Here is an 18106-nt window from a genome sequence, read left to right as displayed (position 1 = left end):
GTTTTAATTGTTATATTTTAACATTAAACCTAGTCCAACTTTAAATGTTTACTCACTGGTAAAATTTTATTGTGAGTTTTTCTACTGGGTAGCTATATGCGTAATATATTCTAATTTCCCTGTTAAAAAGTTAATGTTAAGAATATTGCACCGACAAATTAAAAAGAGAAACTTAAGAAGTTATTTTTATTGTTAAATTTTTGTCTTGGTGATTATTGTGCCACATCCTTTTACCACCTAGACACTTGGGCCACAATAATAAAATATGCTTTTTTAAATGAAAAATATTCTTATTCAACAATGATATTAGTGAATGGCATTTGAATTTTTAATATAACTTTATTCGTTATATAGATATAAAATTTTAATGCTTCAGTTACTATAGACGAGAGTTTAGAAAAGCAGGTAACTAATTCGTTTTTTATGACGTCGATATTTGTAGATCGCAGCTTTTATTATCAATGGTAGTCTGGCACATTATTGTGTATAAATACACCAACTATACAGAAAACATATATAGTGATAGTCATAATTTACAATAAACACTTCATGACTTTGGTAGCGACGTCATAAAAACCAATTACCTACCTGTATTTTTAATCCTGCATATATTATACATGGATTATATTAAAAAATTTGAAACATTTTTGTGTTATTAAAAATTCAAACATTTAATTAAATTAAAAATATGTGTTACCATTTAAAAAAACGAAGTTGACACCCTTACCAGGCATAAGGGATGAACTTAAAAAGTATTACATAGTTAATAATTCAAGAATAATATGTAACTAAAGATAATAATAAAAATTTTTTTTTAAATTATTATTATTCTGTAAGTAATTGAGTGGGTTATGATAAAAAAATCACCCTGTATACATCCATATAGATTCATAGAAACTAACCCATAATTTTCATAATGTAAAAAAATTAACAAAGAATCAATGTATATAATAATTTTAATCAAAATTTATTTATTCAATATAGATAAAAAAAATTACATTATAATTGCATCAGTACATGGATTTTCAATGCTTTTTACATACATATATAATTTTTCATAACTTAAGATAATTAATAATTTATTAAAATAAATTTAATTGAAAGTCTTAATTGTTATGATAAAATATCAAAAGTGATCATAATTATGAGAATTATTTTCCTAGTATTTACCATACTTAACAAAGTTTACAGTTTAATTAAAACAAAATTACTAAACAACTTAAGCTTATGAAAAACACTTAAATGGATGATTAGTCATTCAACAAGATACGTATAAAATAATAAATGATAAAATATGATAGTAACTTTGACAATAAAAATCTTCTACTTTGAAAAAAATCATTTTTATTTTGAATAGATTTATGATTGAGTAAATATAATTTATTTATTAAAATAAAGTCATTTGATAAAAAAAAAAATCGAGCTTATATTTTATAGCTTATCATAGTTTTTACAGCTAATTGCAGCATTTTTATTTTACGACAGTAAGGGTTAAATGGATTAATTTGCAAGAATTTTTCCATGTTGTTTTCCATTTTACTAAGAACTAATTTAATATGTTCTTTGTGAGGGTCAGTGGTGTAATCTAAACTACCAACAGCAGCTTCTAAATACCTATAAAAAATAAATAATATTGTTACTATTTTAACTAATACAAATTCTCTTTGAATAACAGTAAAATAAAATAATCACATAATAAATTAAGATTTAATTGAGGTTTAACTTTATTTATGATTTTAAAGAGCTAAATATATTGACCAGTAAAATTATAGTCACAAATTTTTAGTAAAGTTTTAGAAGTTAAGTTTTAAGTTTTAGAACATAAAGCTATTAGAAAAAAATTGTATTTTAAAATAATAATTTTTACATACTTGTGTTTTAATTCTGTGTTATTTGTCAAATCAAAGGATAGTTGTTGAATCAATGATAATACAATAGGTGTTTTCATTGATACAGCTTGAAATAGTTCTTCTGGTGGAACTGAGACATTTTCACATACATATAGTACTAAATCTAAATTTGATGCAGATAATGCCTAAAATTTTAATATAATTTTTTTTTTTTAACTTCAAAATTAGAGATTAAATAATAAAAATACCAACTTTTTCAAATGCTAAAACAATATCACCATTTTGTAGTAAATCTGATATCATCATATAAAGTCTACTAATACTCTCAGCATCATTGACATAAGATTCTAATTGAGATGAACTCTTTTTAGATACTAAACGAGATAACTGCTTTTGCATGTCAATTTGAGCACTAAAAGCATTTAAGTTACAATAAGTAGTACTTAAATTAAAAGAACTAACTTACTTTAGAATTGTTTTTTCTGTTTGCTTGATAATAGTATTCATATCATTCTTAAATTTATCAAAAGCAAATTCTAACTTATTGTTAACATTAGCATCATCATTTAATAATATTTTCAACTCGTTTTGGTCTTAATGATAAATTTTAAAAAATTATTAAAATTTAATTCATAGTATATTTGTAAATTTAAAACTTACATTCTAGTGATCTTTCCGTGAAAGAAACATCAATTTGTTTAAACATAGAACAACATGCTTGTTCAAATTTAGGAATAACTGTAGTCATAAAAAGATCTTTTAAAACAATGTCTAATGTTGGACTCAATGAAGATACTAAGGATCTTGTAAACAAATCTGTATCAATCTAAAATAAAATAACTGTCAACATTTGCAATTTCTAATTATTTTTATTTTAATAATTAAAGCATGTAAAAAAATTACATGTTATACAACAATTTTTCAAATTTTGTTTTATTTTTTGTAGAATATTGTTTAACTGAAAAATCCTGATAGATTTTTGAAGAAAAGTTCAGGTGACTCTATTATCACCACTAGTAATAATATTCTTAACACATATTTGATCATCTTTCAAAAAATTAAAATATTTATATAGTCTCATTAATACTATAAAGTATACAATATTCCCACCTAGGTTTCAATTAATTTTCAATGTTATGTTAACTGGTTCAAAAGATTTTTAAAGAAAATTTAATTATAACTAGTTATTATTTATATAGTTTGGTAATATATTACATTACCACTTTATAGGACCATTTATAAGTTTAAAAATAAATATGTATAAAAAATTCAACATACACAAAGATGTTGATGTATTTTACATGACATATTTGTTATTTTAAGTTTTATAACTTTTAAGGAACCATAATAACAATATGTAATTGTAGAATTAAGTATTTAACTTGTATGTTTACCTTATTTGAATTTGATACAATTTCTGAAATTTTTTTTAATGTCATTTTGAACTGAAGATCTATAAGTGACTCAATTTTTTTATGTGATAAATCTATAGAAGATTTAATCATTCCTGTAATATAATACAAATAAAATGCTATTAATAACTAAACTTATTAAGCAAAAAGAAATAGGATAGTTACATACCCATTAAATTATGTTCCATAGATCGACAAATATCAACTACTAAAGATTTTTTTATAGATTGAGTCATCATACAAGAACTCATTTGGCTGTCAATTTTATTTTGTTTTTTTGTTAATTGTTTTAACTGACTATTCATTTCTTGAAGGCAATTATATATTTCATCAATTTGATTAGCTATTCCGTTGTTTATATCTACACTAGTATTTTCAATTTTTTTTATAGGTGATAATATATTTTTGCCATTTATAATTGGTTCTGCAGTGTAACAATTAGTTTCTTCTTTTTCAATAGAATCCATAGTTTGATTTGGTTCATAATTATTGCTACTCCACCAATCTTTCTCATTGGAGCTTAAATATAATGTTTAATTCAAAAATTATTTACTAATGCAAGTAGTTACACATTTAAAATATTTACTTTTCAGAAGTAGGCTGATCTTTCAAAATTTTTTGAAGTTCATCAATACTTGGGCTACTTTCTCTACTTTTGGAAATTTGAATCTATAACATAAAAGAAAAATTTAATAAAAGTTAATATACACATAATTTTATCAAACGTAAAACAAATTAAAATTAAAACAACAGTCTAAAAAAATTACTTACGGGTGAAGGAATATTTGTGATTTGTTTTACACAAATTTTTTTCCGGCTTGGGCGCTAAAAAATATTAATTAGAACACTATATATGTGATGTATTCATTAAATTGTTTAATAAATACTTGTGTGTTGTTGGAAACATTTTTTGGATTTAGCTCTATCCCCTTTAGCCTTAGTTTTTCTTTTACTAAATTGTGTATATCCATGGCACTATATTGCTGTTGACTACAGGTATTTAATTCATCGTTTTGGTCAAATGAATTTTGTTCTGCAAATTTATTATCAAAAAAATATATATATAAAAAAACTGAAAAACACGCTTTTAAAGCATATCGAACTATAAAGTTGAAATAATTTTAAAAATAAGCTTAAAACAATAATGAATGAAAAATACTAGTATTATTGTGAAAAAAAGAGTAGAGTTGGGCGCTCAATATACGAAAAATATGGCACAAAGCCACCATGCTTTTTTTGACAATAATACTAGTATTTTTCATTCATTATTGTTTTAAGCTTATTTTTAACTATTCAGTTCAATATGCTTTAAAAGCGTGTTTTTCAGTTTTTTTAAACTATAATTATTTTTCACTTTTTAGTTTTTTATGACATCGCTGTTACAGTCACGGAGTGTTTATTGTCAATTATCACTAGTAATGGATATAATTTCTGTATTGCCAGTTAGTTTGTTTATAAACTCACAAAAATGTGTCTTGTTACCATTGATAATAAAGGCTATATGCTTGCTAATATTGTCATAAAAAACCAATTAGCTACCTGTATTTGTAATAAATTATTTATAAAAAGATTCAAAAAAATTTGAATCTTTAAACGTTTATATCTAATAATAAACGATAAAAATTTGTTTATATATATATATATAATATTGAAGATATGCCCGCATATATGGGTACGAAAACCAAAAATTATACAGGAAAATAGTGTTGACGTTGAGTGATGAGCAGGGTGGTGTGAATGCATTATGGAAGTCTAGTCTCAAGGCCATAGATGATAGGATACGCAAGATAATAACACGTGGTGTGCGGAGAGTTACAAACAACACACATACATGTGAAACTAATATAAGCGTGTTAAAAAAATAAGTTTAGTAATAATTTTTTAACATTTACCCAGAATATCATCTTTTGTAAGTTGTATTGATTCTTGTTGAATTTTTATAATTGGAGGTTGTGGAAATACAGAGGATATTTGTGTCAACTTTGTAAATTCTTCAGATTTTTCTATATTATTTTCTTCTGGACATGTAATAATAATTTGACATTCTTGTATTGATTTGGGTTGTATAGCAAATAAGTTTATAACTGTATTTTTAGACTGGAGGTTTATTTCACCTATATTAAAAAAATGACTACATTTAAATAACAATTCAATTAATAAAAGATTAAAAATTTTATAAAAATATGCCAATAATCTTTAAAAAAAAAAAATCAAATACTTACCTGAGTTAAGTTGATCAAGAAAACCATCATTGTTATCAGTAACCTTTGTATCAACAACAATCATATTTAATATTGGACTTTGTAATAAAATTTCAGAGACATTAACAATTTTCATATATTTATCAGAACTTTGTTGATCTAAAGCTACTTCCATAACATATAACAACTAAAATATAAAACAATATTGTAATAAAAGAGAAAATAAATTATAAAATTAATCAAAGAAAACACATTCACTGCTTGATAATAATGTAATTAATAATTTTTAATGAGTTTTATTTATATTTTTCCGAGGCAAAATATGCTACAATTGAACTTATACTTAAAGGTAACTATGTGAATGAAAAAACTTTTCAAGAAAATAATTCCACTTCAATGCTCATTAAAATGAAATTTTTTTAATAATAGAGATGTAATTTTATTAGAAAAATCACACACTAGATTTCAGCAGTTATTTCATAGAATCATTGTAGAAATTTTAAATACTGTTTATTGTACCACTGAATATGTAGAAATAACTTTTAGAGACCTGTATATAAAGTAAAAAAACAGGTTCATTTTTTTTTTTTTTTACAAAAATTTGGTGAGTTGTAGAGATTGATTCTTATTGAGATTTCCCTGGTCTCTCATAGACAAGTGCAAGCGCCTAATTAGATTTTATCTAATCTAAATAAAATTTTTTAATTTTATAGTGATAAATAAAATTATATAATAATAATTTTCAAAATGCTTGAGTTTTGAACTACAGACTGTTATCTAAAATTAGATAAATCTAAGACCATTATATAGTTCAATCAAAAATACTAAATTAAAAAAAAAAAAAAAATTGTGGCTTTAAAATAAAACTCAAAAGAAAAAATGCATAAAACAAATTAATTGATAGAACATTTTAAGAATCCCTTTTAAAAAAATCTAAAACATTTTGATTTTCGTTATCTTGATAAAATTACGTACCTCTTCTTCTTTATTAGATAAATATGCATTTTAATGAATACATATCCAAATTATTAGACGACTATTCAAAGTGGAAAAAAAAATAAAATAAAACTGTGTCAAACTACGGCAGAATTTCTTTCTGAAGTTCTAGGAATATTTTTAGAAATGTATTTTTATAATTCCATAGTGATATATTAAAAAGTGCAGATTTTTTTCTGTTATCTAAAAGTACATACAATCTATCTTCAAAAATAATACTTTATAAGGGTTAAAATATCTTATGGTCCAATTATGTCCAATGAAATGATTTTTAATTGAAAAATGATTTTTAAAATTGATTTTTACAAAATAATGAATGCAACATACTTTTACATTAATAAAGTTGGAGAATTAGGAAGGATTAATATGAATAAGGAATATAATTTTACATACATTTTATTAAATTTTAAATTGACACAATTTACATCGCAATAATATAGTTGAGACTGATTTAAATATGGTATTGCGACATTTCCAGAGCTGTTAGTGTATATTTTCGACATTGTCACTTTGACAACACAAAAAAGACTCAACATATATTTTTTTTGGGGTAGGGGTATTAAATATTTATCTCCCAAATTTATAATTTTTAGTTATATTTAAAATAGCAATCAATTAACCAGCGTAATGAATTGACTAAATACTATAATTAAGATATAAGTGTGTATCAACAAAAAAATATTTTAAAATTTATGTAAAATAAAATATATAAAATCAGTAAAACTTCTCTTACATTATTCTTGATATCACTTAAAAATAAATATCTTCCAGTTCCATCTATGTCTAGTTTCATTGGATTAACAGAATCAAATGGCTGAATAAATGACAATTTTTGAAGACAATTCCACGATTCACATGACCATACAAACAGCTCATTTTTAGTAGACAATGTGACAACATATTTCCAAAGTTCTATTCTGTAATAATTATTTAAACTTGATAAATATTATGCAATATTAATACCACAAAGAAATAAACAACCCTTATTTAGTTTAGTGAGTTTTAAATTGTATTTAATTTATTACATTTTTAATATAAACTATGAAACCATTATTACAGAAACAAATAAAAAAACAATAAAATATTTGAATATTCTAAGACGGAATAATTAATTTTTTAGTATAATCATCATTTTTAGATTTTTTTTTAAATTTTAACTTAATAAGTAAAGTTTTATTAATCAACTGATTAATTGATTATACTTTAATGTACAAAATTAATTTTATTGTACATACGATCCTTGAATTTCTTTTCGATTATCCAAAAACAACATTGATCTTAAAGATAAAAAAATTTCTTGAGGATGCCAGTTAAAAACACATTTTGGGTAATCATCAACTGCATCAAATGATATCTAAAACAAATGTATATAAATATGACAGATTATTGAAAAGTATTGTGACTAAAAATAATTTCAAATCAACACGTAAAATACAGAGTAATTGTCTAATTACAACTCACAGAATATTTTTAAAACTATAAACTATAATATAACAATTTTTTTTTCAAAAGTTTATAGTATCTTAAGTTTTTTAGTTTTAAAATTTTATCAACTTAAATTTTTTAAATGGAAACATATATGTTTAAATAACTTACAAACTAGAAAATAATCCTTTTTATAATAAGGTGGGAGGAGTAGTACAATTCATTGCTACCTAGATATAAAAATAAACAGACTAACGATTCACTTTTAGTCTATATTTTAAAATTATAGAAAATAAACTTTGTTATATAATCTAGTTAATAAAAATAAACCTGGAGCAGCTGGTTCTTAATCGTGATATTGATTTGTATGCTGACAATGTAATTTTTATTAATGACCTTGCTGGATTAGCTAACACCCATTCTAAAATTTACAGGACATCTAAATTGCGCTATTATTAGTTGTATTGAGTGAATAACTGATTTTCTATACCCTTATTATATTTATATTTAGTGAGGTATGAACCCCATTCTGGGAGGAGGATCCAGAGACAAGAGTGCCAGGATCTTATAGTGTGATGCCAGTGTCTCTACCATAATCTACGAAACCTAAAAAACTGCAAACATATGTATGTAGTTTTATACTGGTAGTTTAGTTTTTTAAATTATTATCATTGTAATTAATGATAAATAATTAAAAAATAACAACCTATATGGATTGCTCTTAAGTATAAAAAACACTAGTTATTTATTTTTAAGTAATTTTTGTTCTCAACAATATAAATTTACCAGTATAAATATTAAAAATTAAGTAATTTATATTCTTAACTGATAGACAAATATAAATAAGAGTTCGGCGAAAAACTCATTATCGAAAAGAAGTGATTCATGACATTACAATCATGAATTTATTTTTGTAAATAATAAAAAATAATTAAAAGGATTAAACATTTTACCTGATAAAAATAAATACTTCCATTGCTCAAAGCTAATGCTATAGTTGATCCATCAGGAGAAAAAGATACATCTACTATATCAAAGTCTTTTAAATCAATTCTTATTCTAGTCGATTCAAGGTTTGTTAATAGAACTTTGTCAAATGATTTGTTTAAATCAAAATCTGCATAAATTGGACCAGCTGTATAACTACTTGCAATACCAATATGCCAAATTTCAACCTAATAAAAAATTAAATAAGCCATAAACATTTTATGATATGATAATTCGTTTAAAAGTTATTAAGCTTTGCTAATATGAAATAATTAAACAAATAATAATTTGGACCTATATTATATTAATATTGGTAGTGAACTGAATGAAAATTATTTTGGTATAAAATACGTAAGCACAGTGTGTGATAAGTCAGCACTGACGAATTATTGCCATTACTCTCTACAACTTCTATACTAAGTACTTTCACGGTTTAACTAACGCTTATACATATAGGTCACATAATTTAAGTATAAAATTTGTAAATTTAAAAAAAAATACCCTTTCTCTTTCAAAAAAAAAAATTACCATCAAACAAAATCTTGATATATTGAAGTACAAGGGTAATACACTTAATAATATTTACCTCAGAACCACGAATAACAGATAAAATTTTTCCTGTATAAGATGGCTCGTATTCAAGTTCCTTGCTATTTCCTTCTTCGGGTACAAATTGACACCAAGATACAAGATGTTTATCACGAAAACAATAAGATGGATCCTAAGAAAAATGTAGATTCATTATACTTGAATCTTCAACTATAATATACACATGATTTGAAATATAAAATTTTTAAAAAGTTAACATACTCCTTTAATTTGAATTATAGGAATGACTCTTAAATTTTGAGAAGAAAAATCGTCTTTTATTAAATAAACATTTACAGTGCCCGTTTGATCAATACATGCCAGCATTAAAATTTCATAAAGGTGTGCAAAACTAATATCTTCAATAAATCCGGAAAATCCTTTAATTAAAGATCTTTCATTTGTTGCTGTTTTAACAACACGTACCAATCCCATTTTTGAATCAGCTAAATAATAAAATTATAGTTATCAATTTGTTTAGTTATTAAGTATGAAAAAATTCTATTAGGAATTTATCTTTACATACGTTTGGTGAAGCCATATGCAATATAATTTCCACTAATATGAATAGCAATTAAATGTCCTTTATAAAATCGTTCTTCCCAACAAAAGTCAACAAAATTTTTTAGTTTCATCCTTGAGCTGCCTTTTTCATGCAAACCTTGACTTGAAATGATTTTTGTTTCATTGCTATGAATGTGAAAAGTACAATCATCATCATTTCCATCAAATTTTCTGAAAGTTAATATTTCACACATTTGTAAATTAATTTTAATAGTAAAAATTCTCTAGTATACAACTATTGTACACTAGAGAATTATTTGTTACAATTATTTTGTTAAAAAGATAAAAAAATGGTATTTTTAGTAAAACAAAAAAGATTAAAAATTGTTTATTTGAAATGTAAAAATTACTTACCTTTCTTGACCAATATTAAATAATAAATTCATTAAAATATAAAAATGTAATTATATAAGGATTATATTTGAACACTATTATAGAATATTAGTCAGAGATACTACTATGAAGTCAGGATAGTACTTCAGAAAATTTTTTTTTATGTATTAATACATGAAATTGATTTTATTATATAAAATTTAAAAAAAAAAGAAACGATTCTAATAGGGAAAATAACTAAAAAATGCAAAAAATAAATTGCTAGCTAAGCTATAGTTTAACAGTGCCATTTTTTGAAAGGACAGTTGGGTTTTTTATACTCTAAAAAGGTTCCCTTCAATTATTAACTATATACTATGCATAATAAATTGTGAAAAAAAATATGTTGATAAACAAAAAATGGGATAAAAATTATAATAAAAATAAAATTGATATCACAGTAAACATAAGTATTGATGACATAGAAAAGTTTTTTCAACAAATAGCTAGACAATTTTTGTGAACATTTTGATATATTTCTACAAGTATTATTATAATGTAAAAAACTTATTTTAATATCTTCTCCTTAGTATAGTAATTAATATTTGAACGAATAAGGAGTTGGTAATAAATTATTTGGTTCCTATATATTGATTAAAATGATATCTCTCTATGTATGAATACAAGGATCTTGTGAGACATAGTAAAAAATAGAAAGATAAAGTGATATTAATATAAAAATTACTGTCTAGTTTAAGGTAAACTAATTGTAAAAATATACTACATCTTAAATTACCATAATTAACAAAAATTTAATTTATATTACAAAAAAGAAAATAAAATTATTGTAAATATCAGAATATTCTAAAAATTAAATAAATTGTTTCCTTAAAAATTAATATTTAAAACTAATTAAACTAACTACTTAATAGGACAGAAAATAATTTAAATCATTATTTTATATACAATAAAATATAAAATATCAGGGCCTGACTTTAGGGAGTACAAAGAATGGTACACTAGGGAAAATATTTAGATAAATTAAGAGTAAAAATAGCAGTAGTTCATTTTTATAATTTTTATTTTATGACTTGAGTCGATAGCCTATTAGCAGTAAGAAAAAGTAATGAGATCCAATCAGTGAAAATTGTTTTCATTTAACTAATATTGGTTTTGCTTTCCTAAACAATTTACAGAAATGGACTTCTACTATTCTTTCTATATACCTTTCAAATATAGTTAGCTATTTATATACAAGTTAAAGACTAGTTTTGGTTTATTAGAATATTAGAATAAGCAAAAACTTGACAAATATTCGATACACTTCTCACANAAGTTAAAGACTAATTTTGGTTTATTAGAATATTAGAATAAGCAAAAACTTGATAAATATTCGATACACTTCTCACATAAAAAAAAAAAGAAAAGATTTCTGTATCTGTACAACATTTATATAAATTTACTTATAATTGAATTTTGATAATATTAGTTTCAAACTTTTTTTAGAGATTCACTATATTTAATTGTTAGGGTCTGTACAGTATGCTATAAAATTACGCTTTATAAAGGATTTTTAATAAATAATGAACAAAAGGTTAAACACAGTTACATTTCCTTAATCCAAAAGTTTTTTCTTGTCAATTAAATTCGCTTGTAATAATTTATTTATTTTTTGGAACAAATATTACCAAGATTTATTCATACCAGCCTACAAGCATAGTATATACAAAAATTAAATTTGATAATATTTCTTTTAATATTTTCTCACTTAATTTAAAGCATTTAACTTGGGGTGGGTTTAATAGCAGTAAAACGAAAAAAAAAAAATTTATCTATAGAAAACTTTTTGGAAAATTATGCTTATTATTTATTATTAAAATGTAGAAAAAACTATTTTTCCTGAGTTCTTATAGGTTTATATTATATTGTAATAATACCAATGCAAACAAAATTTTTACTATTAGGTTTACATATTAAATTATAATTTTATAAAGAACTTAATTAAGGGAGATTGGACGGAATAGATCCCATCAGAATAATTATATTTACATGGTAAAGATATATTTTTTTTCAATTAAGAAAGGTTAGAAAAAATTTTTCTTATGTATACCCCCCCAAACAAAACTGTAATTATAGCACTGATTTTAATGATAAAATGAAGAATAATTCAACTTTTTTAACATTCTAGAAAATATAAAAATTAAAATATCTATTTAGAGAAACATTTTTTAATACTAAATACTCTTGTTCGGAAAATGCAAAGATTAAAATATTTGATTTTTATTCTACTTAGACACATGAAAAATTTTGCTCTAGAAAGCATAACGTTCAATAAAGAAAATTTTTATCAAAAATTAACCTATCATAATTAAACTGTTCTTAGGGATTTAGTCTTAAGAAAATATTTTAAGGGTTAATAAATATACATAGCATAAATCAATGACACAAATGCATTTACTTTTAAATGTATTATAAAATATTACACAGGTATTGATAATAAATATTATATTTATTATCTGACTAATATTTGTTTATAATACAAGATATACTATTATTTTTTTGAGTAACTTGAAAATAAACATTTACTTACATTACTTCAGCATTTAAATCGTTCATTTTAAAAAATATAAACAAACAAATATCCTGTAGTGCTAAAATCTAGTTTAATTTCATAAACTGAATAAAATGATAAATAAAAAATCATCCACGCCAATTCAAAATAAATTAAACGTTTACTATTAAAAGTAAAAGACAACTAACAGGGGGTAACTGAATTTGTATGCTGATATTCCGAAACTTGAAAGGCCGTTTGCTGATAACAATTCTTGGAATGATAACGTGCAATTATATGCATACATTTTAATCATTTAGTTTCACTAATACCATTTTTTCAATACAATTTTATCCACACTGGCGTCAGGTGTTAAATAAACCACAAATTTTAGCGTATTTTTATTATTAATCAAAAAATCACGAATGAATTGCAAGTATTATGATGAAATGACGGAGATTTGAAAATATGTATATTATTAATCCAAAGTCATTTGTAAAATTATTTAAACTCGTCAAAGTTTTAACTTGTTAATAATAATAGAAAACATGATCATAGTAACAACACTGAAAAATGGTAATGTTATGTAAGTTTTCTTATAAAATATCAATTTCAATAAGAAAAATGACGTTGCAATATGGGTACTAATGACAGTATGGATTATGATGAGATAAATGTGATATTTTAGGCCAATCTGAATAAAAAAAAATGTCTTTTTATTTCAATATTTGATATAGACGAGAAATAAAATAAAAATTAGTGAATCTTTAGATAAAAACTTTACCTAACAAGAATTTATAAAATTTTACAGTAAAATTACAAAAATATAATTTTTGTTTAATTTAATAACTTGTTTGTATTTATATATATATATAGGAATTTTTCAAAATTTTTAATCAAAATGTAGTCTAAGAAAAAGATTAAAATGATCAATAATGACATATAGTGTTATCAACACAATTATTGACAATACAAAACCGATAAAGTTATTTTGTAATATCAACCACATTTTTTCTAATAAAATATTTTTCTCTTTAAAAAATTTAAGGGTCCTATTCTCTAGTTGGTTCTCATGAATGAAATTTGTTTAAAATATTCTTAAGCATGCTATTTATATAGCTTAAGTACAGCTTATTAATTGGAATCAACTATTGTGGCTATTAGTTGAAAAAAAAACTGATGATAATTAAAAGCAATTTTGCTAATATGAAATTAAACATTTTTTCAATAAATTGATACGAAAATAAATAAAGTAATTTTATTATTATCATTACAATATTAGATATTTTTATCTAAATACGCTTTTATTACATTAATAAAAATACTTTGTTATTTAATTTTTCTATATATTATGCAACCATAGACGGATATAATTACGTATAATAAATAATACTTCGCGTAAAAAAACAATTTTTTTTAATGTGTTAAATTATGTGAATATAATACAAATACAAATATTTTGCCTAAACATATCTGTGACATACAATAATAATTAACAACAATTATTCATACAACAATAAAACTTCTATACATGTTCATTCATATATTTATATAATTTTAACACATTAATATAATTTATTAGTTTCATTTATGTTTAAAATACATATGAATTGACATAGTTAAACATAATTTTATAATTAGATAGTAATTAGACATGTTTGAGCAAACTGAATATGAACTGGACGTTTGAATTGGCTCTTTATTTCGACTACTTTTTGTTACGCTCAATATAACTGTAGCTTCCACAAGCGTTTTACCAGAACCTACGATCAGGCTATACTCTCCACTATGAGCTGGCAATACTGACTTTATTGTAAGTGTAGTAACTTGGCAATATGATGATGTAGATTGCTAAAAAATATGAAATATGAGATTTATTTCCTACAGTAATGCAGTCTTTGGTGGTGGGTTTTTGGGTCCAAATTCCTCTTACCCCAAAATATATGTAATGTAATGAAAATATATAGGGTAAATTTCATTACAGCATACAAATTGTTTTTTATGTAATACAGTGTTAAATCCTAGTATACTTCTGAGGGATCTGGAATTTTGATAGCTACCCTGATAATCTCAGAATGATAATGATAATAAAGCTGTTTTCAAAAATTTCACAATGTGTTTTATTTAATATTGAGATGAAAACCTTTTTTTTGTTGAGGAATAAAAATTTATTTATAATTTTTTGATAATGAAGTAAAATGTATTGTCTCTTTATTTCTAATTTTATTCTAAATTAATAATAATTTAATAATTAATGTTTTCAAATCTATGATTATGTATGATTGTTAAATTTTTTTAAAACTGTAATTGCAAATAATTATTCTACTAAAACTAGTATTGTACGAGTCATTGACATATAGAGGAAAAAGACCAAATGGAAGACCGCGGAAAAGATAGGATAGTGTTAAGGAATTATTACAATAAAATTGATGATGGAAAGAACAGGAAGCAGTAATATAATAGAGAGAGATGGAAGAAAATAGATTTTGCGACCAGAGTCTAAATGGCTCGTAAGGGTCTTGATAAAAAAAAAATGTACGAGTCTTAAATTTGCTGTCACCTCTTCATCTCCTTAAGCCCAGGCCTACACTTAAATTAGAGGAAAACAATTATTAGTTTGATCATGGGTGTGTATCTACTGGGAGTAAGAGGGTAGATTCTCTAAAATGATTATTTAGTGAATATTTTTTATATTTTAATTTTTATTATTAAGGAGTAATAAAAAAAATATTTTCGCATACAAATCTTTGCATAAACCCTGAGTACGCTTTTGAGTTAGACAAAATAATAATAATAATTCATTTTACATATTTTCAATTACCTATCATTATATTATTACTATATGAAAAATGTGTTAGTGAATGAGGTTGTAGAAATGCACCAACAGCTTTTTTATAGTGATAACAAGGAATCACGCTTTTAAATTAGATTTGAAATGTCAAGGATAAAAAAAGACTTGTCGTGTAAGACATAATGAGTAAAAATGGGATAAAATTTCAACGAAAAGTTAAATGAACATTTGTATTCCTAAAAGTTCAGCTTTTTTGAAAGACTAAAAAAATCTGATAGTCTGAGCAATATAGCCGTGGAAAAATTCTTTCTATTAATAATTAAGTTAAAATTAATATATAAATATGTTTTTATATTTAAAACTTACGGTTATGCTATGGGCTGCCAGTTGACCTACAGTGGTTCCCGGCCTAATGACTCTATCGTCTGCAATTATCCAAAATACTTTATTTGCCATTGGGTTTGCGCAAAATTCGGCCGACAGTCTAGTATCATCACCTTCGTGTGCAACTACTGTTCTATTCTCGATGTAAATTATTGGGCCGCCTTAAAATTCAAGAATTATAACATGTTATAATTAATAAAATGACTTAATCAGTTAATGAACAGTTAAAAGTTTTTCATGTTTTCTGGAAAATTCTCTTTGATAATGTAATAATATTTTTATTTAATTGATACAAAAATGTTACTTAATGATTTTATGTTGAAAGTTGAAATTTTCCATCGAATTTATAATCAAAAATTCGGAAGAAGTATGACTTAATTTAGATACTTGCTTTGAATTAAAAACTACTAAGTACAACTTGTTAAAAACATATTAGACAATTTTTTAGTTGAAACCTGAATACTGTTCATTCACTGATGATTTTATTTTTATAATTAATTTTTATTAAGCTTGTAAATCTTACCCACGACATTTAAATGAACAGTATAGATTCTTAGTTTCTCATGGTTTTGATTCTTACTACCGACAATGCACTTGTATTCACCCGCCTCTTGGTATAGCACTTGCTCAATGTGAAGATTTCTGCTAGCCCCTATGGGTTCCAGTTGATCTTCAGCAGTAGATTTGGCCCAACAAGGTATGGTTGCACTAGGGCCGGACGGACATTCTAATTGTACTTCACCACCTACTGTTACTTCCACGGATTCAACTGAGCCAACTCGGTCCTCTTCAATTAGTTCTTTGCGAACCGATTCCAGCTCTTCCGTGTTATCTAGAAAAAAACATTTTTATACTAACAATTAAATATTATATTATTAATTCATTTAAAATTCTTACATCTCACGTTCAAAAAATAACCTATTGACGAATATTCAGACAGCAAATGGCGGCTCGTACATTTATACCAACCACTATGGTTTTTCTTTATGGACGTAAAATTTAGATAACCATCATCAGTCTGTAGGACGGGAGGAGCGCTATCATCTATAAAATTATAAAAGTTTTTAGGATTTATAAAATTTAAAAGTATATTATTTACTAATTTTACATATTTTCATTGTTTGTTCAATGAATTTCTATATTATAATTTAAAAGAACTTTGATTACCTTTTTGCCAGACAGGTGATGATGGTGGATTTGAATCGACATCACATTTTAAGGACACGGGAATGCCTTCTCTTATAGGTATTCCAAACCCCGGAACTCTACTAATACCGAACGATGGAGTGTCTACAATTAAAAAAACGTTAAATTGTTACTTCTTATCTTTTTTATACGACCATAAGTAAATTAATAAAAGTACTCACATTGGACGTCTAAAAGTATAGTAGTGTTCAAGGGATTGACGAGGGTAACGTGCGTGACAACACAGGCAATCGTAGCGTTGTGGTGAGCACGTAAAACCCTTTGGATTTTTGCTGAGCTTCGACTCACGTCTTGCTCCTGATAAGAATCATTGGACTGCAATAGTCCCGAAGACATATTTTCATCATTGTCTAAGTTGCTATTACCCGGAAGTAACAACCAATGAAGGGACGGCATCGGATTTCCTCCTTCAACCACGCATTCTATACTCAAGTCCATATTTTCTTTTACTGGTACAAATAAGTTACCTGGATCTAGACGACGTCCGTCAATTAATAGATATGGTTCTTTAGGAGTTTCTATAAAAATTTAAAAACACAAATATAATTTATATTACAAATGTATGTTACTGTTAATATATTTATTACCTAGGACCACCAAATTAATTGCTCTGGCTACTTGTTTTTCATTGACGCATTGCCATATACCATTGTCATCTACTCTTATGTTACTTATTACTAAAATTCCAGAATTATGGTTTAAATTATAACGGTGTCCTAGATCTACATTCTTTCCATTATGCAACCACCTTAAAAGTATTATATTTGATATTAATTTGAAACTCTGTTAGTAGATTATGTACATGAATAGTTCAAAATTGTTATTATATATATATATAT

General features: G+C 24.4%; 2 protein-coding genes across 3 annotated transcripts in view; both read right to left on the bottom strand.

Annotated features, from left to right (window-relative positions):
- Positions 1 to 1034: 1034 nt before the first annotated feature.
- LOC126898746 (enhancer of mRNA-decapping protein 4) lies at positions 1035 to 13162 on the bottom strand. Its single transcript, XM_050673048.1, has 19 exons — positions 12926 to 13162; positions 9986 to 10194; positions 9682 to 9905; positions 9458 to 9592; positions 8838 to 9059; positions 7695 to 7813; positions 7193 to 7376; positions 5485 to 5650; positions 5155 to 5376; positions 4150 to 4295; positions 4034 to 4087; positions 3849 to 3931; positions 3432 to 3781; positions 3245 to 3357; positions 2511 to 2676; positions 2317 to 2443; positions 2103 to 2262; positions 1872 to 2035; positions 1035 to 1614 (listed from the first exon to the last, which is right to left on the bottom strand). Exons 1-19 carry the CDS (start codon positions 12949 to 12951, stop codon positions 1425 to 1427), a joined length of 3060 nt encoding a protein of 1019 aa, XP_050529005.1. The 5' UTR covers positions 12952 to 13162; the 3' UTR covers positions 1035 to 1424.
- A 1094-nt stretch (positions 13163 to 14256) lies between these two features.
- The window catches only part of LOC126898749 (CD166 antigen homolog A), a 29614-nt gene continuing 25764 nt past the window's right edge, over positions 14257 to 18106 (bottom strand). For both annotated transcript variants that reach the window (XM_050673057.1, XM_050673056.1), the window contains exons 4-10: positions 17855 to 18015; positions 17429 to 17785; positions 17229 to 17351; positions 16959 to 17105; positions 16585 to 16893; positions 16044 to 16222; positions 14257 to 14737 (exon numbers count right to left, since the gene is read on the bottom strand). In XM_050673057.1, coding sequence (XP_050529014.1) covers positions 14471 to 14737; positions 16044 to 16222; positions 16585 to 16893; positions 16959 to 17105; positions 17229 to 17351; positions 17429 to 17785; positions 17855 to 18015 — 1543 coding nt within the window. In that variant the 3' untranslated portion in view covers positions 14257 to 14470. The remainder of the gene's footprint in view (positions 14738 to 16043; positions 16223 to 16584; positions 16894 to 16958; positions 17106 to 17228; positions 17352 to 17428; positions 17786 to 17854; positions 18016 to 18106) is intronic.

This window comes from Daktulosphaira vitifoliae, unplaced genomic scaffold (assembly GCF_025091365.1).
Source record: "Daktulosphaira vitifoliae isolate Bord-2020 unplaced genomic scaffold, ASM2509136v1 Scaffold_2, whole genome shotgun sequence".
Lineage (NCBI taxonomy): Eukaryota > Metazoa > Arthropoda > Insecta > Hemiptera > Phylloxeridae > Daktulosphaira > Daktulosphaira vitifoliae.
Note: the sequence above shows the minus strand (reverse complement) of the source record. Positions and strands in the feature narration are given on the sequence as shown.